The 25,279-nt window shown below is 43.3% G+C and overlaps 1 protein-coding gene across 1 annotated transcript in view; it reads right to left on the bottom strand.

Moving 5' to 3' along the window:
* Positions 1-25,279, bottom strand: part of Bmper (BMP binding endothelial regulator) — a 213,671-nt gene that overhangs the window by 138,557 nt on the left and 49,835 nt on the right. The window contains exons 4-6 of the mRNA XM_048339482.1: positions 24,809-24,891; positions 20,472-20,562; positions 16,553-16,635 (exon numbers count right to left, since the gene is read on the bottom strand). Coding sequence (XP_048195439.1) covers positions 16,553-16,635; positions 20,472-20,562; positions 24,809-24,891 — 257 coding nt within the window. The remainder of the gene's footprint in view (positions 1-16,552; positions 16,636-20,471; positions 20,563-24,808; positions 24,892-25,279) is intronic.

Consider the following 25,279-nt stretch of genomic DNA (forward strand, 5'->3'; position numbering starts at 1 on the left):
ATGAAATCCTTGCAGCCTTTGTGTATTAAAACAGAGGGGGCAGGGGCATGATTTAAGCTGCAAATCTCTGGAGCTTCACTGAACTGCCTCATTTCCACAGTAGAAGGCAAGGGATCCACATCCCTCTTGTCTTCCATATGAGTCCTCATACATGAAGAAGCTTTGAGGGTCCTATGTGAAGTAAGGAGGTCAGGTCTAGCCTGCACCATCTTGGCCACATGTGAATTGCAGGATCTGGCATCTTGTCTTCATGGGTGTGCCTGAATTCCTAGAGGAAGGGAAGTGCAACCCCTAGGGGATGGGTGTGGCTGAATCCCTGGAGACAGGCACTTGGCCTATAGGTTACTGAACCAGTCAGTCCAGTGCCTGGGACTGGGAGCTTCCTGTGACCCTGTCCCCTGCTCTGACCCTATTTAGGGTCAGACCAGCTCATACACCATAACACCATACCACATGTCTCCATGTTTGTGTCCTGTGTCTTGTCTCCTGGCTCGTCTCCAGTCACCATGGCATAACACTTCAGCTCTCCATTGGAGCTGAATTGGTTTGCTGGTATTGTTTTTGTTCTTTCTTTCCTCTCTGGCCTCTTTCCTAACCTTTGTAAAGGTATGGGGGCTGCAGGCCTTTGTAACAACTGGCTGCCTATACACTGCTAGCATTCTAATAAAGACTCCAAGATTCGGCCCTTCAAAATGTGGCTTCTTGAAAATTTACCTCACAACATATTCACCAAAATAGCCATATTAGAGAAGGAAGGAGCAAATACAATTTCCATGGATTTTTTTTTTTTTAGGGGAGTGGGAAGATGTAAAAAGTGGTTCTGCATTTTACAAAGGAAGAGAGTCTCTGGGTTGTATTCAGATGCTAAAGGAGCAAAACTGAAATAAATCCCCATCTGACTGCATCCACAGCCCATGACTCTCTGATCAGGGCACAATGACCTTGAAGGGGTCAGATGCCAGAGGCACCATACAGAACACATAAGCTGAGCCCTGACTCAATCCTCTAGTCATGGCTACTTCACCCCCACGAAACCCCATTTGCTTCTGTACCAATATTTGGACATCTGGAATGGAGAAATAACAAGGATTAACACAGACAAGCAGCACCTGAACATCTGCACAGGCATTGTGGAACCTCTTCCACTGGAAAAGCCAGGGGACCATCTCGCCTTAAAGAACCTCAAAAAACTTCCAAAAAACCATCCATCTCATAGTGTCTGGCCTTATTCTAATGCAGGGGGCAGAGGAGGTATGTCAAGCCATTGGAACGTTTTTCCATTAAATAATAAGCAGAGAAACCTCCTAAGTTCTAGCCACTCCGCCACATCTGGGAAGCTACAACTGGAGTTCTGTCTCAGCTCTCACGACTCTCCTAATTTGTCTAACTCTGGCCTTGGAAAGAATAAGGAACTCTTCCTACCCTTCTCACTGTTATTTTGCAAACTAAGCCCACAAATCCATCTCAGGAGAGAATGAATGAATAGAAGCCTCTTGTTCAGCTAAACGTAGTGGAGGTAGAAGACAGTTCTTAACAATTCAAAAAAGTTCATGATTTAAGAATGTAAGCAGCTTCTCTTGTTACTGCTTTAATATGGTCATCTGTAGCTCTAAGTGCAGGTAAAGATTTTCTGTATCACTGAATATAATCTATGACAATGTTAACTATTAAAATATGTGTGTTTGCATTTGTCAAGCCTAAAAGACAAATGGATGACAGACAACACACAGACAGATGATTATATAGATAATAGACAAATAGATATAGATATTTAAATATATACCAAAAAAGGATGGACTTCAGTGCTTATAAATTTCAAAGTAAGTTTTTTTTTATTTTTCCATGTTATAAAGAATGGAGAAAGGAAGGGTAGTCAAATATAGCTGTAATATTCAGTGTACATATGTACATTGGAGCCAGGTAACGTGAGTGGATAGGTGGAATTGGAAGAGACGGGGAAGAAAAACGGAAGGGATGATATTGACCAAGATGAATTGTACTCACACTGACATGTTGCATTAAAACCCCTTTGTAGAACTACTTAAAGACAATCAAAGTAAATTTTTAAAAGTAAATTTTAGAGTGTTTCAGTGATCTATTATTATATTAGAGAAAATAACATTTAGGGTTTAGATTCTGTCCAATGATTCTCTCTGTGACTACAAAGCCTGATCTGAGTTGGGCCATTCCATTTCACTGATGAGGAAACCATCTCACAGCAGTCAATGAAAGGGCTCCAGGACCTAATAGCTATGCCCTTATGAATGCATAAGATGATGCTAAATGAAATGAACTCCATGTTATGGAAATGACCGTTATATTACTGTTGTAATTACTTTCAACATGCCATGTGAAACCGTAGCTTCTATTGCTGATGATCCTCTTGTATCCCCTTCCTGTGGCTGTACCCGCACTATCACTGTATCTAATCTGAGTACACTGGATACTGTATATACTGGTATTAGAACTAGAGAAGTGAAAGGGAATATCAAAATCGAGAGACAACAGATAAAAAGGCAAACAAATCCAAAAGCAATACTTGCAAAACCATTTGGTGTAAAACAACTGAACAACTCATGGGGGAGAAGAAGGGGGGAGGGGGAGGGGGAATGAGGGAGGAGGTAACAAACAGTACAAGAAATGTACCCAAGGCCTAACATATGAAACTGTATCCTCTCTGTACATCACTTTGACAATAAATAAGAAAAAGTGGGGGGCCTCCAGGTCATACAGCTCACCAGCAATAGAGGCAGAGTGGAAACCCAGGTCTTGTGATCACCAGGGCTATAACGGTCTGCCCACCACAAGTCCCCAAGGGCCACAGACTCCACTGCCATGCCATGAACATAATCAGATCAATACAGAAGCATAGGCAAAACACTGAAAAATACCAAAAGCTTCCTAACACTTTTCCTAGTACATGGTCAAATGATTTTAGTTAATGATGGAAGTTTTAAGGTAAACATTCAGTTTGCTTATAAATGAAGTCTTGCTTCAATCCATGAAAATTTCTGTGTTGGGGGAAAAAAAATCTTCTTAGAGTCTGATGTTTTTCTGGCATGCACTGTGTTCTTTCAGTTAGTGGGCTTGGTTATTAAAGACAGCTGTGTCCATTGTTTATGAATATTATGGATACTGAAAACCTAATAACAAACCCCAAAATTCTCAAGGGCTCCCTCCCTCCCCTCTTCTTGAACTTGAAACTGGAAAGCAATGCATTTCTCACCAACGTCAAGAAGAAACACTTCTGGCATCTGTCAGTCATACTCTTCAACTCAGATTGTTGGGGAAAGATCCCCAAAGACAGCATTGCCCATAACACAGTACATGCAAGAGTGGTACAAGTTTGTTGAATCAGTTGAAATCATGAATAAGCTATAAATCATCAGGAATGATGTGATAGAGTAATTTCTCATAATCAGTTTTAGCTTATAAAGCAAATTTTCCGTTTTAATTCCTAAAATATAACCAAAGGATACTCCTTCACACTGAGTGAGTGTTCGTGTCAATACAGTACAAATTTATATTTCCTCAGACCGAACACTGGAAGTGCTAGCTCATCGTTCCCATTCTACCCAAAGAGAAGGTTGTGAAAATGATGGGCTTTCCTTGTTTCATGATGAACATCAACCATTTCTTTTTAATTGTAGAATACACAGAGGTTAAAAGAATCCTCACATAGTTTTATAATTCAACATCTGGAATATAATACTGTTGACAGTAATCACAATCATGTTGTCCAATTTTGTCTGTGTATCACAACAACAAAGAGAAACGCTTGGGGGAGTAGAACTTAAAATTACATTTAGATAGCAGTGTTTGACACTCAAATTAAGACCTGACCATTTCATGTTTCATCATGCTCCTTATCCAGACTGTCCCAGACAGTCCCTGAGGCCTGTCCCCTTTCCATACAGCAAAATCTGCTCAGTAGTCCAAGCTGACTCTTCTAGACCACAGCTACAACACATAGATGACTTTCAAAAAAGGGAGTCACTGCTCAGAACTCAAGGCGGCCTGGGAAGGGCTGGCTGTGAGGATACTGGGGCGCATGGGGGACATACACTGAGAGAATTGGCTGCTGATTTCCTCCAGTCTCTGGGGAGGATCATGGCTCCTTGAGATCCAAATGCATTGCTGCTTCCACATCAAACAAGTGGTACCATTTAAAATTCCATGAGGAGGGAATGGTGGTAATTGAAGCCATTCCCAGGACCACAAAAGCAATGCCACCCTCCAAATCGAACATTTGAATGACATTTAAAAGGTGCCAAAATGTGTAATCAATTCATTCAAAAGATGTTTCCGGAATATCTCTCTGCAGAACTCTGGGATAGGTTCTTAAAGAAAGACCAAGACACCATTGGGAGTGAGCTGTGACACTTTATGAATTCTGGGCTGGAAGAGGAGCCATTCAGGAAGCACTGAAAATCACAAGGAAATGGAACCATCAAGAAGGCCAGGAATGGAAGGGCCAAGACAGGGGGAGGGGGCTGGAGGTAGAAAACGAGGAGAGAACAGAGGACTGCAGACCCACAGGCACTGATGGAAAAGATTTTTTTTTAAAAAGAAAAAGAAACATTCTCAGCTTTCTGAAGAAAAAGATCAAACAGATTTGGAAATATTCTTATAACACTAAGATTTTATGCTATTTTGCAGACAAAATAAAATACTTATTTCACTTTCATAAATGGAAAGTTTAAGTTTTTCTTCCTGCCTCACCCCAGAGAGCTATGTTCTCATGGCTGCCACCCCTAGGGCCGCAGGAAGGACAGTTGCTGGTTGGAGTCTGAGCTCAGTGACACTGCACGCCCCTCACACAGCTACTCTGAAGTCTCCTTATCCATCAGGTTTTGTTTTCTTTGAACGCTTATCTTGGAATCCATATATTTGTCACAGATCCTTTATGCAACTATGAGAAATTAACTCATGGCTTTCAAGATAGAAACTAAGACCCAAGGTGGAAGTTAGAAAGTTCTAGATCAGATGAGTCTTTTTCCAGGACATGATAAGTACTGAAATCAGAACCTGTGGGACTAGTCATCTAGTCAAACCGTTTGACTACTGACAGCTCTTAAAGAGGAACTTGACATCTAAAGCATCTAAAAAATAGAAGTTTCAGGAGAGAGAGGGAAGAGAAGAGCAAGAGCAAGAATGGAGGAAAGTTGGACTTGAGGAGATGGGGAACCACCTTCCACTAATAGCTACAAGAGAAAAAGGGGTGGAGGTGGGGAGTTAGACCACAGGTAAGGGAGAGGCATGGAAGAACCTCTGAAGAATAGAGCTGGGAATATGGCCGAGTGGTAGAGTGCTTGACTAGCATACATGAAGCCATGGTTTGATTCCTCAGCACCATATATATATATATAGAAGTAGCACTGTAGCTCAAGTGGTAGAGTACTAGCCTTGAAAAAAAAAGCCAGGGACAGTGCTCAGGCTCTGAGTTCAAGCCCCAGGACTGGCACAAAAAAACAAAAAAAGTCTTCACATTAGCATGAGACTGGTACAGACGGCTCTATCCCCAAAGGACTTAGAGATGGAAAGAAAGGGACATAAAAGAAAAATCTTGGATTCACCAACTTTGGGAGGTGAAAGCACTAACTCACTCTTATTCTTGTTAACATATTTGGATGAAGATTTGAGGAACAAAGATTTGAAAAAGAGAAGACAAGGGACTTCAGAAAATTCTGTCATTCTTTACCATGCAGTATATCCACTAAGGTCAGACTGTTTTCTCAGTGTCCTTAAAAGCAACACAAATGGCCAATGACCACACAGAAAGTAGAAATAGGCAATAAGTAAGAGACAAAGAAATCTACAGAAAAATGTATAGGAAGTTCTCAGAAGCCAAATGTCAATGAAAATAGATGGGAAATAGGAAAGAGTTTTGGCACGGGCTGATGTGGATATTAAAATTGAACTTATGTGAATTATTTCACACACATGCACATACACACACACCATAAAATACATGTACATTAAAAGATATATATTCTTGGATCACCTATTTTACTTCTATAAATTTAGCCTAAGGGAACAATCAGAGAAACAGGAGAAACTCATTTTCAAGACGCTTACCACATTACTCATAATAAGGTGAAAAACATTTTAAATACCATAAGAATGGCTAAATAAATTGTGGTATGCTGATACAATCTTATGTACCTATTAAAAATTATTTTCAGCAACATTTTAAATAGATAGTGATATATTCACCACGGGTTGAATGACTATATCTTATCCAAAATGCTTAGGACCAAAAGTGTTTCAGATTTGGGATTTTTTTTCTTTTGACTTTAGAGTATTTGCACCAACTTTACTGGATGAACATTCTTAATACAAATATCTAAAATATAAAATTATCCAAAATTTGAAACTTTGAGCACTGTACTCAAACATTTTTAGATTGGAGGGCATTATCCATCTCATATTTTCGGGTTAAGGATGGCCAACCTGCATAATGTTAAATGAAAAAAACAAACAACAACAAGGATAGAAAGCTGCACACAGAATGCAATCCTGTGTAGTTACATGAAAATATGGAAAAGAAACTTAGAAAGGTAATGTTCCTCTTTGGGTTTACAATTATTTCTATTTTTCAGTATACCTAGACTCTGTCATTTTCATAAACCACGTATGGCACACAAAAATGCTGCATTGTGATTTTATTCATATTTGTTTTTAAGTCAATATGCTGTAATTGCCTGGACAGAAAAAGTTTAGATCCATTCATTGATGGTTCTCTGTGCTAAATACAGTGGTAGCTAATGTACAGCAGATATTTAATCATTGTTAATCAATATCCTTGGGTCACCTATTTTTCTTCTATAAATTTAGCCCAAGGAAACAATCAGAGAAACAGGAGAAACTAATTTTCAAGATGCTTATCACATTATTCATAATAAGATGATACATAATGGAAAACATTTTAAATAGCATAATAATGGCTATATTGGTATAGTTCTGGTATACTAGTACAATCTTATGTACCTATTAAAATTATTTTCAGCAATGATTTAAAGAGGTGGAGATATATTCACAATACAGGATGAATATAGCTGGGTGTAGAGACAAGAGATAAATGTAAAGACGAAAGGGAGAATTTCAGGTATTTTTGGAAAATTCTTCAGAGTTTAGTAAAGTCAGTCTCTTTCTTAGAAATTTTAAGAAATGAAAGAAGACGTGAATTAGAGAGAGAGAGAGATAAAGAAGGAAGGAAGAGAAGGAGGGTGGGAGGGAGAAAGGGAAGGAGGGAGAGAGGAAGGGATAAAAGGAATGGTCTTCCACAAGAACCAAATGGGATGAGAGAGCCAATTGAGCTAATTCTTCCACTAGCATCCAATAGCTCTTCTAAACTATACCCATTTTTTTAGAGGAGGGGTGCTGGTGCTGGGGTTTGAACTCAGGGCCTGGGCATTCTCCCTGAACTTCTTTTGCTCTAAGCTAGTGCTCTACCACTTGAGCCATAGGTCTACTACTTGCTTTTTGCTAGTTAGAGATAAGGGTCTCATGGACTTTCCTACCCAGCTTGGCTTCTAACTGTGATCCTCCAATCTCAGCCTTTTGAATAGCTAGGATTACAGGTTTAAGCCACTGGCACCTGGCTTATACTCAAATTTTTAAGCACACTTACTCCTTTGACAGATGGAAGGAAGCAATAGTTGGAAAGTGAGTACACAATTCTGTTTTGATTCTACCAGGAGGATAAACTTACATTTGCTAACAAACACATGGATGTGAACCCATCGCCTTGGTCAAAATCTCAGAGGAGGCTCTAGAAATGATGCCTAAACTCCTTCCCAGCATCATTACAAGGCACAGATGCATCCATCACATAAACGTTCTTGCCTATCCTCTGGACGCAGAGGCAATGAAGGTAAGTCTGTCCCAGAAATGATCACATTTTCCCTGTGCAGTCATCATTTTTTGGCAAGGAGAAGCCCTAGAGATCATAGTGTCTCCATTCGCCAACCAAAGAAAAGGAAACAGATCTGCTCTGCATCCCTTCTGCCATCGTTACAACATATGCTTAGGCTGCCCGCCCAAAGCTGAAATCTGGTATGAGTTCAAACTTGCTTAGACTTGTGAACTCTGGAGTGAGGAAGTGTAATTTGCTTTTTTACAGTGTTAATATCTCTTGCATCAGATCTGGGCTCTCCTTCGGGTGCTCACAACACCATTATTTCTTCCTTGAAATGTCTACTTGTTCTTCACAGACTCAATTGGTATTTCCCAGTTACAAATGTCTACAAGCAATTATAGATAATATCTCATAATTACACAAGCAGGAGGGGGAGACATGACGTGTGGCTTTATAATGAGGCCGTCCGTGCAGGTTGTCAATTCTTGCTAGTTCTTTGACCTTAGGCAAGCTACTAAAACTTCTCAGAACCTCTTGTTTCTTTGTCAAGAAAAGGAATTAATGCCTCCTAGTTTGCAGAGTGATTATGAGAATTCACATTCTAGTATTCTATGTACCTGGCACAGAATATTTGTTCAGTAATATGGGCTGTTATAATCAGTAATTCCTCTGTAAATAAATCATTTGCTGATCTCCTTTCCAACTGTGTTTTCATATAAATACTCAAATGTCATACAAGAAGTTTCCTTTCCAATTATTTTCCCTGTTGGACTGATTATTAACATGGTAACTCCCTGGGTAGAAAGAAAACTTCACAGGATGCTTCTGCCACAAATTATAGAAGACACTAATAATAAGCAATATTCTAGATATAAAAAGAGACAGAGATGAGGATTATGATGCATGATGTCTCCTGAAAATTCATAAGGCAAGACTGATATAGGATTTAAAGTATAGAACAGTAACCTTCAAGATTTTTAACAGTTCCCCAAAATACAAAATGTAAGCCCCCTATTGACTGCAGAAACTTGATGAAAGTAATAATGCACAAATAACTCAATTAGGCTAGTGAACTCACATGCTGTGAGCCCTCGCCTTGCTGGTTCTATCAACTTCTAAATATCAAGACATTTGTGAACTCCAAATCCAGACCAAAAACCCAAGCTAAGCCAGACCCTACCAAACTTCATCATGATGCCACGTCTACCCTCTTCCTCCTAAAATGCCAGCATGGTGCCATCAAGGAAATGATCAATGACCATAGTGAGCATTCAGCCCAGTTTTGCCTGAAAATCTCTTCATTTTCCAAGACACTAGAAGTTCAACAGGCCACAGCAATACCTGCACATATACAGATACAGCCTAACAATAACTGTTTTAGTTTAGCCCTTCCAATTGAATCCTTAATGCACAGATACAATTTGTATCTACTCAGATTCACTCTAACATAAAACACCAATATCCAGTCCCCCCACCCCCAAAAGTAAGAAGAACACAGATCAATTTGTATGCAAGTTCAAGACCCCTCCTGGTGGTCAAGCACTATCTGATCATACAAGGAGAGACATTCTTGGCTGTCCAAATGACTGTTCCAAACCAAGACTTCTCTGTCCTCAGGGCAATGGTACTTCCACAGTGTAAAATGAGGCCCTGGAGCCATTACACCAATATGTCAGACTAGTCTTGAAAGCTCTTCTGAGGCTGTTTGGCCTACATGAGTTAGATAAACTGCCCACATTGATCTAATTCGCTCAACAATTGCTCAATTCTCCAGTTCATAGCCCAGATGGAGCCAAATGTCTCCCCATGGGCAAGGAAGATATAATGACAGCTTACTACTCAAATGAGCCAAATCGCGCTTATTATCAAAAGTAAGGCAAAGGCCACAGAGAGGTCCAATGTCTCCACATCAGAGATTAACAGCAAGGTTGGGAGTGTGCAACTTGGACTGCCTTGTTCCCAAGTGACCAGAAGTGACAAGGTACCCCTCCAGCTCCTGTGTGAGCCAAGCACCCAGCCAGGAGAACTCAGACATGCCTACCCATCACATCAGCCCAAGGTCAACCAGGTCAACAGGATGACACCATCTCTGAATGGCCCTGAGATAAGGCAGCCACTTCTTGCTGCCACAGCTTCCTGCTTCTAGGACTTGTGGAAACTTTTGAGGCGTGAGGACCACTCCTCCACTGGACCACCCCACCCAGAGGGAGGCCACACATGATCCATACAAAGCCACTTGTAAGTAGCACTGTGCAGCTGAACACCAATCCATCAGGTGTGCTCTCCATTCCCAGCCAACCAGTAGAGGCTGATGTTCACAAGGGAGGGAAGAGGAGAGTGGCAGCAGGAAAAATAAAGTCTGCATTCACTGTGCATGAATGTAGCAATTATTATAAATGCCTATTTGGAAACAAGCATCAAAAATTGAAAGTCAACAGTTTGCCCTGATGGGTGGAGCCTAAATAAAAATCAAGTAATTATAGATTTCAAAGTAGCAAAAAGAAGGGGTTTTGAACATTTCCAGCACAAGAAAATGAGTTTCTCTTGTCAAATCTGCCACACTGTGTATGTGTATCAAACATAAATGCGTCCATTTGCTAAGCACCCATTAAAATGAAAATGAAAACCAGGTACCAGTGGCTCATGCTTGTGATCAAATCCAAGTTTTATGTGAGGCTGAGATCGGGGGGTGGTTGGTTCCATATCAGCCTGCACATAAAGGCAAGACCTACATCCATCAGGAACTGGATAAGATGGCACACGCTTGCCATTCTAACAACTAGGGGAGAAATTTAAATAGGCAGATCATAGTCTAGGCTGGTTCAGGCATCCATGTGAGATCCTATCTGAGAAATGACAAAACTAAAAAAGCTGAGGATGAGCACCTGCCTAACAAACACAAGGCTGAGTTCAACTCCCAATACTATTTGTGTATGGTTGTATGTGTGAGTATGTGTGTATGTTTGCCGTGACTAAAAAGATATTTTAAATTAAAATTCTTTGTTTTCATCGTGACAAACAAAAATAGCTAATTACAAATCATTTCAGATGTTTGAGAAATAAAGCACGGTGAGCTTACTATAAAAGGGTTTATGAATAGGAAGTGGTCTGGTGTGGGGCATCAGAAGCCCGTGTCTGAGGAAGGAATGTTCTGGGTTGCAGTGGAGTGGTAAATGGACATCTGCTAAGGATGAAGGTATTGAGGAGAAATAAAAGAGAAGGCAGCTGAGATAATGACCAAGAGGCGTTAGATCAGGGTTTCTCAAACTACTCCGCAATAGGTCCTCCAGGGAACTTGTTAAGCTCTGACTTTCTATTCCATGAGCCTAGAAGAGTGATTGAGACTCTCCATAGCTAACAAGCTCAATAGCAAGGCCCGTGAGGCAGGCAGAGGCTATCATGCTGTCTAATGAAGAGAAAAATGACCAGCACAAAGACTACAATGTCCAGACAAAGACAATACGGAGAGAGGTAGACAGAGGCTGGACACACAGCGCTGTGTGTCTGAAGGCAGTCAGATGAGGTGGGAGGAGAGGGCAGCCTGGAAGATCCCCATTTTCTTCCTGGAGTTTCCATTTCCCTGGGAGATACGTACATAATCTCCAATGGGACTGAGAGCAAAGGTGTTTATGGACTTCAGGACCTCATGAAGCCAGTAAAGCCAGGCCTCTTCATTGCAGACAGCCCATTAACAACTCCTGTTTATTGGTAAAAAGCCTCAGAACTTAATACACCTTGGTCAGGCAAAGTAATTGATTTGGCCAGTTTTACAGCCTGAGGATCTGCCACTCTTCAGTAAGCAAGGTGTGAGAGGCCTGAGCCATACTCTAACTGCCTAAAACAGCTCAGCAAGAGAAGGGCACAGCCTCGCTCTCTGGCAGCCTCATCTCCAGTCTTATAACCCAGAAGACAGGTTTTACCACAATGTCTATGTCAACAGCTGCCATCATGTTTCCTGAATAACCAACTGGAAAATGGCTATTACAACCCTGCATTCTAAAGTTGATAGGTAATTTTTTTTTAAAAACCCACTCAAAAGGAAGTCATTAACCAATACTCAGTGTGCTTTAGAAAAGATTCTTTGCTTCAGACATAGGAAAAGAGTTGTCTTTCTCTTTGTAAGTGAGTCTGAGTCCCAGTCTCACCTCTCACAAAGAACACCGTCTCATGACTCAGACAGCTGTACAGAGAAGCTGAAGGAATGCAGGGCACTGCTCCCCTGATTACACTGTTGGAGCCCCGGGGAGCGATTACCCTGTTCCTCTTGGCTCTTCTCTTTATAGAATGTGTAAATAGGATGATACAGTCTAACAACTGATAAGAATGTGCTGCATTTCCTGAGTCATGATGATACGTACACCTCAAAAATGTTGGCCTCTCTGCTGCTGCCATGGGTAGGAGAGAACGGTTGTGAAACCCTCTCCAGATATTATCCAAGGCTAGCATGCTGTCAGCTGTCTGGAATGCCATACGCACTGTCCCGACGAAAACCGGGACATAAAATCATGGGTGAGGCATTTCTCTCATAAGCAACGGCATCCATCTCAAGAAGATGAAGAATCTTCCGGTGAGCTGTCCCACTGTCACCACATCATGGAATCAAGGGGAGACAGATTTTTTACAAATTTGGAGAGAATGAAGAAGGGCCATATGACATCATCAATATCTACTTGAGAGACAGGTACACCACTGAGAGCTGGCTCCTCATTGACCGATGAGGAATACACACAATTCCTTAGGCAACTGGAAGGGGATGACCATGGAGATCTAAGTAGAGAAAGAAAGAGCTGGCCAGGGTAGAAGAGAAAGGAAGCATCACTGTGGTCTCAGTGAGCCACGTCAAATGTGAGAACAGGAAAGGGAGAGGAGTGCTAACATTAGTGAGCACCTCATGCTGAAGACAGACATGTAAACACACAAATAAGACACAACCTCTTCCACAACTAACACAGAGAGCAGGAACATGAGATGACAACTGCCATACTCAGGGAAAGCGCTGACCTAGAAGTGTGTGTGCATGTGTGTATGTGTCTCTATGTGAGTACATGTACATGCACGTGTATAGGAAAGGAGGGAAAGAAGACAGGTAAGTTTACAAGTGAAATCCTCAGCGTCGCGGGAACACAAATGAGAAACCCTTTGGGTCTGCCTGGAGAACCAAGTAGAAGCCTAAAGTAGGTGAATCCCAGTCCAGGCTCATGCACAGGCAGGAAGCAAGACACTATGTTAAAAAGAGCCAGTGAAAAACAGGCCTGAAGGTGTGACTCAGCAGTAGAGCAACTTGTCTAGCAGGTGGAAGGCCTTGAGTTCAAACTCCTGCCCCATCAAAAAAGAAAGTGTTGCTTTATTTATTTTGGTCAGTCGTGGGGTTTGAACTCTGGGCCTGGGCACTGTCCCTGGGTTCTTCAGCTCAATGCTCATGTTTACTACTTGAGCCACAGCACCATTTCCAGTTTTCTGCTTGTTAACTGGAGATAAAAGTCCCATGGACTTTCCTGCCCAGGCTGGCTTTGAACCACGATCCTCAGATCTTAGCCTCCTGAGTAGCTAGGATTACAGGTATGAGCCACCAGCACCCAGCAAAAGGTCACTTTAATAACACGCTATATAAACAAATCTTTCTTTTCTTTTCTTTTCTTTTTTTTTTGCCAGTCCTGGAGCTTGGACTCAGGGCCTGAGCACTGTCCCTGGCTTCCTTTTTTGCTAAGGGCTAGCACTCTGCCACTTGAGCCACAGTGCCACTTCCGGCCATTTTCTGTACATGTGGTGCTGGGGAATCGAACCCAGGGCTTCATCTATACGAGGCAAGCACTCTTGCCCCTAGGCCATATCCCCAGCCCTATATAAACAAATCTTATGCAACATTGCCCCATTCTTAAGGAAATGGAAAGACTTGGAAAAAATCATACTAAGTGAAATGAGCCAGACCCAAATAAAGATGGACTCTATGGTTTTCCTCCTTGGAAATAATTAGTACATGTCTAGGATAGTCCTATTAGGTGATCACAATAGCTATGTACATATGCTCACATAAGATGGTGCTAGGCAAGATGAACTCCAAGATATAGAAATAATTGGTTTATCATTGTTGTTGTTATTTTTAATGTACTATGTGAAACTATTTCTTTTTTCTTCCCTATGGTTAAGCCCCTGTTGTCATTATATTTGATTTTGGTACCATGGGTATTGTATATATGTTTGTCAGAATTAGGGAAAGGAAGGGGAACATCAAATGGTGAGACAAAGGATAAAGGGCTAACCAATGCAATAGCGATACTTACAAGACAATATGTTGTAAACTAACTGTATAACTCAAGGGGTGGCGGAATTGGGGAGGAGGGAAGGTGGGAGAAAAATGAGGGAGGAGGTAACAAGTTTGACAAGAAACGTACTCACCACCTTACATATGAAACTGTAACCCCTCTGTACCTCACCCTGACAATAAATTTTTTTAAAATCTTATGGAAAGAAAAATTGCTCTCTGACCCTTGCCCATCTCTAGGTCTAAATACCTGAGGTTGATATGCTGGGAGAATGCCATCTGACCTCAACATCCCATCAGTCTGAAAGTCTGTGTCAGGAATGGAAACAAGCCATTAGCTACTGGTTACTCACAAGGCTCAAAAGATCCCATTTTAAAGACAACTGACGCAGAAGAGTCTGCTGGACTCCAGCTCCAAAGCAGCCAGCAAAAAGCAGGTCTGGAGGTTTGGATTGTGTGGTATTAGCACCAGCCAAGCAAACAAGCTTAGCTAAGTGTGAGGGAATGAATTCAAATTCCAATAACAGAAAAATTAAAAGAAAAAAAAGTAAAAATTGTCCTTTAGTTACCAAGGGTGGCAGTGTGGAGAACTGGAAAGGATGCAGGTATTATAGGATTACAGAGTCCAGGAAATTCGATTACAGGCTTCCAGGAAAAGACATGGGCTGCAGGTCTGGAGCTCACCCTCTGAGTGAGAGAACCTGTGCAAATAACTTCCTTGGATTTTCACCTTCCCAACAAAATGAAAGCAGGACTTCCCAGGGACTCAAATGCATTGCATTCACCTACATTGAGCTTAAACACATGAAACTCCAGTGTCTCAGAGCTGGTTTCCATTTGTATCTCTCCTGTCTGCATAAGTTCATGTCCACTTCCAAGGCCACACGCCATTGACTGTTGTCATGGTAAAAGTACAAGAACTTCCCATCCTCTAATTTCCCACCTTCTAAGTTTCCTCCCTGAGGAGTCTCAGCTATCCAGCCTTGGCCCACCTCTAATAGAAAGCCAATTTGTCCAGGCACACATTTAAAATTTCCTGTTGAAATGTGCCTTACGTTTCCTCAACAATTCCCCAAAGAATAAGAGTACTAATAGATCAGAAGAAATAAAATTAGGCAATGTTCAACAGCAAATCATAGAAATCACTTACATAAAATCGGACATAAATCTATTTGCTCCTAATTAGCAAGAAAGCCTAGAAGTTGAACTGGAATATTCAAGCTCATGCTCATTTTCGTCAGTAAATTACTCTGTGTTCCTGACATATTATGCAAATAACCACATATGTTTTATATCTACATGAATACACACATTGCCCTCCTTCCTCCCTCTCTCCCTTCCCTTTCTCCTGCCCCAGCACCTTTGGTCATGCTTATCATAGCTTGGGTTCTGGATGCACATGTGCTGTAGGGGGATGAACTGGTTTAGAAGAGACATACAGAAGATAAACGCTGAGATTTATGATCATCCACATATGATTCTGCTTTGCTGAAGTCAGGATGGTAGGGTTCCCCATATATTTTCTTTTTTAATATTCTGAGATGCATTCAGAGTCACAAGCAACTTGGAAAATGTATGTTCCTTGTTATAAAGGATGAAAACATATGTGGTTGTTCTAACTCCCTACTATAAATAACTTAGAGCAGCTACCTAATGCTCCTCATCACCACCATCACCACTACCACCACCAATGGTTTTACTCTGAAATCAATTAATAAAAGTGGTTCCTTTCAAATGATAACACAGGCCAGGTTCCAGTTCTCTTTTGTAATCACACTTGGTGCTAGGCTTATGAATTAACTCACTAATCCATCCTCTGCCTCTCATCCAACATTGCAGGGGGATTTCTTCCTGTCCATTCTCCACATCACAGAGGATCACTGTTCCTCACCCACAGGACACACTGAGCTATACTATACCTGTCCCCAGCTTCCTGCTCACAGCACTGAACTCAACAGCTGCCTCAACAACAAGCTCTCTGCCTTCAAGAAACAGAAACTTCGTCATGGCCATCCCATAAAAGAAGGCCAGTGGAGGAAAATCAGACTCTCCCTCCCTCCCTTCCTCTATCCATCCCTTCCTCCTTCCTGGGAGCTGCGGTCTTTAGTCCAAAGCCAGTTTGCTCTCTGGGGGAGAGAAGATATCTGCAGACATTATTGATTATTCAGCTAAGGGAAAGGATAACTGGAATCTAGTGGTTGACAGCAGGAAACTGCCCATCACCCCACAATGCATTCCTGACTCAGAACCAAACAACCCTGCATCCATGGCACTGAGGTGGAGGGTCCTGCCTCAGAAATTCCCCTCAGCTCCCTGTCAGGAGAACTCACTTTTCTCCTGGGAGAAGAGGGGAAGAGGGTGGAAGAGTCAGGGCAGTAAGCAGCCATAAACCCAGAGGATCGCCCAGGAACACCAACGCCAGGACTCACCACACAGGAACACCGGATACACTTGCTACCTTCTGGCTGAAATTCCTCTCCTTCCCCATACTGCACGCCTTCAAACACACAGCCTGGACAGCAAAGGAGAATTCAGAAATTAGGGAACAGTATTTCATCAACTTGGCATGATCCTTCCATCCACCACCCACCTCCACCTCTAGTCAGCAGCATCCTCTTTAACCACAAGATCACTACAGAGTTAGAGGAAGAAGGGGAGGAAGGGGAGGAGAAAGAAAAGGAGGACAGAGAAGGAAAAAGGAAGAAGAGAAGAAAGAGGAAGACAAGAAGGAGGGGGGAGGAGGACAAGTAGCAAAGGAAGAAGGAGGAGGAAGAAGAGAAAGAGGAGCAGGAGGAAGAAGAGGAGGAAAAGATGGGCATGGGGCCAGAAACCCTAGAGAAGGCAGCAAACAAATGACAGTGGAACCCAGGCCAGCCCAGGGGCCAGAAGCACACTGCAATGAGCCATGTTGTTAGCACATGGAGCCCTACCACACACTGACCACAACGGAGGTCTACATCCCAGAGGGGGCCAGAAGACCTCAAAGGAAGGCCAAGAAGGAAGAAACCCATGATGCTATTAGGAGCCCATGGTGAACACCAGTCATCTCCAATGTCCTCCATCCATCTTCCCCTCCATCTTCCAAGCAGGACCTCTGTCCTTGCACTGAGCAAGAATGCTCAGCTCAGAAGGGAAGTCACCACCCTGCCTGGTGGCCACGCTGAAATGCAGATCACTTCCTACCCACCCACGCTCTGTAGAAAGCTGAGCAACAGGGAGCAGAAGCAGGGCAGAAAGCACAGGGGGGTTTCAAACTCACCCTGTATGTGTTAAAAGGGCTGAGCCAGGCTAGGATGTAGCTCAGTAGCAAAGCACTTGCTTAGCAAGTGCAACATCCTGGATTCGATCCCCAGTACCAAAAAAGACCAAAAAAAAAAAAAAATGGCTGAGCCCCCTACCACATTAGGCCATCACAGGACCAAAACCCAGGAGGTGTGTTCTATTCAGAAGGATGCTCAGGATACCGCCATGGTCTAAATGAGACACAGGGAGGCCAGCAACGCTGTGTAGTGGCCATGGAAAGACAGTTCATTGCAAAGCCATTGTGCTCAGTGTGGTCCTCACAAGACATGGATGGCTGGCATTCCTTTTGCCACAGCAGACAAATAGAAGCAAACTTCCAATGGGTAAAAGTTAGCAAAGCAAACTCTTTTGTGCATGACTGAGAAGTGTCTCTGATTGTCTAACTCAGCTTTTAGCAGAAGCCCCCAAATGCTGGGAGAAACTGGTCCTGAGCAAGAGCAGCATCCCCACCAGACCTCATCCTTGTCTTATTTTAAAGCTAGATGGGGCCCTTTGTTCAACAGAAGGATAGGAAGACAAGTTCCTGGGTTTACAGTGGACTGGTCACATCAGACTGATCTCAAAACATGTCCTAGGAATAGACTTGTTTGGATAGCCACACCCTGAGCTAGCAATCCGTAATGTGGGAGGAATGGTGAGTGTAGTGCCTTGGTAATTGTGTCTCGGTGCCATCTATAAATGGCAGATGTCCCCTTGTCTCTCCCCATGGGCGCGTCCAACACAGTCTTCCATTCTTTCCTGTGTTCACACCTCTGCTTCTGTCCTAAAGACTGACCACCTGCATTTGACAACTCAAGTGAAGGAACTTTAATGAGAATTCAAACGATTCCCATCACAACCCACCATCCTTGAGCAAAGGATCAGACAGAAAGGCAGAAGCAGACAACCAGGAATGTGCTGTAATCTGTTTCAGGAGGAAACTGACCACAGACTGTACATGTTCATCATTACGCAGAATACCATTCACTGATCAGTGACAGATGCCAGTCCTTCGGAACCACCGGGAGTCCCCTGAGCCCTCCTTGACTGCTCCTGTACACTCCTCCCTTCCCGGAGGAAGATACACACTGACTAATGGTTTGCATCCCCAAAATTGTCCTGAAGGGATTGATATTGTGATGGCTGACCTCACTATGGAGGGTCCATTGCTACTCAGGAAGGCATCAGGCTCCAGTGTGACATGCTCACTTGTAAAGAGGACCTGCCTCCTGGCTCACTGGGGCCAAAGCCTAACACTTCTAATGGGGTGGGGTGAGGTGGGCAGTGGTGAGCCCCAGGTCCCAGCCCCACCTGTGGCCTTCCCTCACTTGCTGTCACTGGGTCTGCTCTCCTCCTGTCCTGTGTACCTCTCCGGGCCCCTCCCTGGCTGCTAGGACTGTGCAGGATGCAATGTGTAGAATGTAACGTGTAGTATGTCATATGTAGCGTGTGCAACCATAACGTCCATCACTTTCCTTCCTCAGAATACAACCAAATAGTAGAGCAAATGAAGCAACTGCTCAGATATGAAAACTTGGATACCTGAAAAAAAAATGCACTCACCTCCTTCAAACAGGACGATCCAAACTGAGCAGACATCACAGTAATTAAGAAATGAGGCTGTCAGCCTCTGAGTTCATCCTGCTTCCAAAAACTAACAACGCACTCCATATAGCCAAACAGCTATGATGTGTTTTGTGTATGTTGGGACTGAGGCTTGAACACAGGGACTCACACTCTTTTTTGTCTTTGACCTCTCAAGGCTGGTGTTCTACCACTTGAGCCACCTTCACTTCCAGCTTTTTCATGGCTCATTGGAGATAAGGGTCTCAGGGACTTTCCTGCCCAAGCTGACTTCAAACTGGGATTTTCAGATCTCAGCCTCCTGAGAAACTAAGATTTCTGGTATGAGCCACTTTATGTGGTAAGTACAATTTATTCTGCTATTACCAACCTTAAGCCTTGCCCTATACAGAAATTATCTGGAAGTCCCTCTCTCCCAGTTAGAGTCTTAGAATTTGCCTGCAAGACCAGCATTGGCCTGAGCACCAGTGCTGAGTCTTTAGGGTTTCTCAGGCATCAGCTTAACAAAGACCCTGCAAACATTACTGATGTACTAAAGCAAACTGCTTGATGGATACAAAATAGTCATTAGGTCAGGGGAAGAACTGGTTTATTTTCACCCTGTTTTTGGCCTTTGTGGTAAGTTTATCACATAACAGGACTGTTACGGGAGCCCTGGTGTTAAAAGGGAGCTGAGTAAAGACCACCGGAGACATAAGACAGCCCCAGTGCGGCTGTCCTTGTCATTGGAGGATTAGAAGACCGGGCCGAGCTCACCTCTGTGGAAGCCTCACTGGCCCCCCAGAAAGTACAAGGAATGACAGGCCCCATGGGGACTGGCCTGCCAAGCAGAGACCAGTGGGCACAAACATCATCTCCAAGCAGGAAAAATGCTCGAGAAACCCAGATGCAGAAGCCCTGTCTAAGACTACCTGGCCAGGCATGCAAAGTCTCGGGAGGCCTGGAAATCCTGCTCCGGAAGGTGAGAGCAGTCATTCCTGCATTGGAGAAGACGCGCCCACTGCGGCCAGCCAGGCCAAAGGCCACTCAGGGAGAGCAGACTGAGTCTGCTCGTCCAGCCACACCAAAAAACAAGGCGGCAAAACCTTAAGCTGAACTCACGAGGGACACAGCTCCCGGATCTCAGAAAACATCTGGCCACTGTGTCGCCAGGTGCACTGAGGCCAAAGTACTGCAATAGGAAGCCGTAAAAAGAGATTCTTGGACGGAAGCGAGAGTCACAGCCCTTCCTCGTAAAATAAGTGTTACCTGTGGCCCAGGGGATGGAAAGTGGCCACAGAGCCAGGAGAGGCCATGAACCAACATGACAGCACCTGGCCTTCGCCCTCTCACACATGCTCTCACTCCCCCTTCTCTCACACACACATATTCACCTTCCTCCCTCCCGCCCTCTTCACCCCCTGACTAGGCTCATGAGTGCACCCTGGAGAACACTTGCAGCGTGTTGCACCTGGACGGTCCAGCCGCCCCTCTGAGTGTTACCTGGACACGTGGGACAGCAGGCTCCCGGATGCTCCGTGGGGTTCTTACAGTAGACAGCACAGCGCACCTCTGACTCAGTGACCACACCTTCCTGGGTGACAGAAGGTCACAAGAGCATCAGTATGGAATTCCCACCGAGGGGTGGCAATTTGGGGAGACAAGGAAGGAGAGGAAGGCACATGCACAAGTGCAAGGTGGGGGTGGTGTCAGCACCAGAGGCCTCCCAGGTCAGGTCCTGGGCTCACCTGAGCCGTGCTTTGGACCTGAGAGTATGAATTCCATCATGCGTTCTTTATGCTGCCTTTGCACTCTCTCCCTGGCACCACTTGCTGGCTTTGAAATCTAGGTAAAGCTTTCTTGCTGGTGGTAAGACCAGATAGGGTCTTCCTGCTTGTTATCAATTGTTTCTTTATCGATCATTGCTAATATTCTTTAAGACATTGACCATAGGCTACAAGCATAAAGCCCAGGCTGGCATCTAGAGTCTGAGTCTCCAGGTAAATGCTGAACGATCCTTCTAGAAAAGCTTCTGCAAGTTGAGGAATGTCACTCAGCCACAAGAGGAGACTGAGTTCCAGTCCTCTAGCATCCAATGAAAAGATGACACAAAACTACTTCTAGGTTCATGTCAAATGTGGCAGAGAACAAGCATGGATTTAAATCTTCAAGTGCATGACCATATGTAAGCTAATGTCAATTAAGACATTTTTAACATCAATTTTCAGAAAATAAATTTTAAAAGATAAAGCTTAATAATTTTCAGGAATGGCCTTTGAAGAGTTTCTTCGACATTCTCTATGCATTTTCTAAATGAACATGTTTCTGTTTGTTAGTTTACTTTTGTTTTGGAGAGCCGGCTGAAAACAGATGTGACAATGTGACAACGAGGCCATTTCATCACGTCTGTACCTCAGCGAGGAGGGGAGAGCAGCCTCCGTGACTTCATGTCATGCCAGGCCTGAGGTCTGCACCATGAGGGGAAATTATTGCTACCTCTATCACATTTTGGAAAAACAATCCCCCCCCACCAAATACCAGCAATAGCCAACATCAAAAAGAACCCATGCTTCCGTTGCGTCACGAAAGCAATGCAGAGAGCTGTGGCCTGAGGTCAATTTTCCTTTCATATCTGCAAGCCAGATGAAGCATTCCGGTCAGTTCCCAGGATCAATTTCCTGTTGGGGATCTTCAGATTTTTCTTTTCCAATAAGAAATTAAAAGGGAGAACATAAAGCTAAAATTCTCACCCTCAGAACTCCTTCAGTCAGAAGACAGAAGGAAGAAGGCAGACTTCAAGTCAAATGGAGACAGACCAGATCATTGCATTTGAATCAGTAGTACCTAGTCATACCCACACAGGAAGAATGGACCAGGAGCAATGTTAACCCAGTCTCTCTGGTTTTTCTTTTCTTTTCTTTTCTTTTCTTTTTTTGTCAGTGTGGAGCATGAACTCAGGGCCTGGGTGCTGTCCCTGAGCCTCTTTGTACTCAAGGCTAGCACTCTACCACTTGGAGCCACAGCGCCACTTCCAGTTTTTGAGGGTTAATTGGAGATGAGAATCTCAGAGACTTTCCTGCCCAGGCTGGTTTTGAACTGAGATCCTCAGATCTCAGCCTCCTGAGTAGCTAGGGTTACAGGTGTGAGCCACCAGTGCCCAGCTACTCTCCCTAGTTTCTTAAAACTTCTTCTCATGGTACCCAGGATGAAAATGAGGTGGGGAAACAGGGTAACCAGTGACATGAGTGGCAGAGCCCGCATGTGTCCTACACTGTCATCACTGACATTGACATTGACAATGACATTGACACTGTGCCCTGAGAAGAGGCTGCAGAGACAGAGGGAGACTGTATCTTCAGAGGAGCCAGAAGTACCTGGAGGTTGCAGGCAATGGTCAACTTCCGCATCTGTCTCCTAAGAAAGGAAACGTTAGGCAAGAGCCTGTGGATAGAAATGAGAAGTGCCAACTTTCTGTAACCTTCCCAAAGGTTTGATTTTCTGCTTATTGACAGAATATCACCATACTCACCATAGGGATTTCGGCAGTGGTTTAGAAAAGGAGGAAACGTGTGAGGCCAAGTTTATCTTTGGTAGATAACCTCCTCCTTCTGTGTGCAATTCCAAGCATTTTCTGACTTCCTGTAATAACTCAGGATTCCTGCCTCAGTCCTCCCTGGGCCCCACTGACTAGCCAGTCAAAAAAATAGGGTAGGCATTAGGAGTTTTGGTCCTAAGAACCAATAACAATTTAATTTGTTCTTCAGGCAACAAAATAATACCTCCCATATGGTAGCTGTGTATAATTTAAATGATGTCTTCATCCAAACACAGCAAAATTTTGCTCTAGCTCAAGCAATGTGAGGACTTAAAAGACCTCTGACAGACAGCCATATACAAACAGTTGCTCATTGCGTAGGACATACGTGTATCTTATTTAACATCTCAACCAAGGCTTCCATTGCACCCCTACCGGAGTAGAAATGCCACAGATACAGACAGGGTAGAGGCAGGGCACTGAACTTTTTTTTTTTTTTTTTGGCCAGTCCTGGGGCTTGGACTCAGGGCCTGAGCACTGTCCCTGGCTTCTTTTTGCTCAAGGCTAGCACTCTGCCACTTGAGCCACAGCACCACTTCTGGCCGTTTTCTGTATATGTGGTGCTGGGGAATTGAACCCAGGGCCTCATGTATACGAGGCAAGCACTCTTGCCACTAGGCCATATCCCCAGCCTGGCACTGAACATTTTGATGTGAAAACTCATCACTCCTGGAGGTAGAGCTGTTGCTCAAGGTCACACTCCTGAACAAGAAAAGCCAAGGAGAGTGTAAGACTGAGTTTAAGCCCCTGTAGCAGCAGAAATTTTTTAAAAATAAATGAGTGAATAACAATTGCTCTTGTTTATTTGCACTGCAAGGCTGGCAGATTTATAATCAAGAGCAAAAATTCAACAAATATCTACTGATCCAATGAAGTTATTTCTTTTGCATCTGTTTTAACTACTACTTCTTTCACAAAGAAATTGCTATGCCAGAAAGCTAAATAATTAAAAGAATAAATAATAACTGAAGGTCTTACACATGAGTGTCATGCCTACGAGAGACATATAATGAAAACATGACAACATAAAATTCAGATTTTAATGAACTAAATGTCAATGTGCTTGAGATATGATGAAACGGAGAGACCTATCTTTTATTATATTACCTTTCTATCTCCTCTAAATGCACATGTACCCCTTGAGGTGAAGGAATGGAATATGGAATAAAATGATTTAACAGCATCTTTTCTACAGAAATGTGTGGTGTGGGGGGGGGGGGTAGGTGGGTGTGTGTATGTGTGTGGGGGATGTGTGTGTGTGTGTGTGTGTGTGTGTGTGTGTGTGTGTGTATGTGTGCTTGTAGACTGGGGCTTGAACTCAGGGCCTTGCATTCTCCCCTCGCCTTTTCACTCCAGGCTAGTACTCCAGCACTTATGTCATACCAGCTTTGGGCTGGTTAACTGGAGATAAGAGCCTCAAGGATTTATCTGTTGGGCTGGCTTGGAACCATGGTCCTCAGATACCTGCCTCCTGAGTAGCCAAGATTATAACTATGAGCCACCAGATGCCAACTTACCTACAGAATTTTTGTTTTTTCACAGAATAGTTTCATAGAAATGAGGTAAAATTCGAAAGTTTAAGGTTCTTCATTTTTCCTTGCTGTTCATCTAGCTGTTTTAATACTGTGGGGATTAGAACCATGTGGCACAACTACTGTTGTTTTGTTTTTTGTTTCTTTCCGTGAGAATCAGCTGCTCTGGTGCCTTAGTGGCTGAATGGTTCTTCAAAATTCGAGGTGGAAATCACTGAAATGACAGTGCATTGACTGCTTCATCGTAATATAGTTTCCAGCTTGGCAAAACCCTTCTAAATCAAAGAGGAAAACATACCTCAGCTAACAATACCTCTTTTCTGCTAACAGGAATGCGTGTTCCACCCAAAGATGATTTCACAGGAAGACATGGGTTTTCCCAAGGACACAAGCATCTTCCTGGATGTTTTGCAGACACAATTCAACAATGGGAGGCCATTTGGCTATGTGCTTCTGGAAACAGGTTCCATTTGGTACCTCTCCTGTACCTGTCTTGTTATGGTGAATATCATAATAAATATGCACAAGGACACAGCTGCTTTTTCACTTGCTTTTTTTTCAACTTTCATGTGTGTGTGTGTGTGTGTGTGTGTGTGTGTGTGTTTTGGGGGGGAGGCGAGGAGCTCTCATTCTGTATTGGCTAAAGCAGGCAGCTGCAAAGAGCTCTATAAGAAATCATATTTTTGCTGGAGAATGAAGGAATCTGGCTTTACCTGGCACTGGCGCAAGATGCAGGGCTCATCTGGACTGTGCCATCTGAAGGAGCTGTTATAGGTATTTCCTCCATAGGTGCAACCTAGACAGGAAACACAGAGGAGAGAAGAAAAGCCAAGAATGAATGTGGACTTCCTTCCTCTGGGGAGCAACAGAAAGTACCACGTTCCCCAAGCCAAGACGTTCCCTGGTTATTTTCCCCCAAAACACACCAAGCCTTCTAAACATCCATTTGGCCTAACAGTGTTTCTTTGACGACTGAGTCCATGAACTTCATGCAGTCAGTTTTCCGATGGAAAGCCATAGATTAATGAATACTCTTGGCCAAAATAAATACTATCATGATTTCATTTATGCTTAATCAAGTAGGAGGAAGCATGCAAGCTAAAAACACCATCATGAAAAGAGATCTTGTGTGAAACCAAATCAACCCAAAATTGCTCAAGATCAAGAAGGAACTGTAAAACATG

The sequence above is a fragment of the Perognathus longimembris genome, chromosome 2 (genome assembly GCF_023159225.1).
Source record: "Perognathus longimembris pacificus isolate PPM17 chromosome 2, ASM2315922v1, whole genome shotgun sequence".
In the NCBI taxonomy this organism is placed as follows: domain Eukaryota; kingdom Metazoa; phylum Chordata; class Mammalia; order Rodentia; family Heteromyidae; genus Perognathus; species Perognathus longimembris.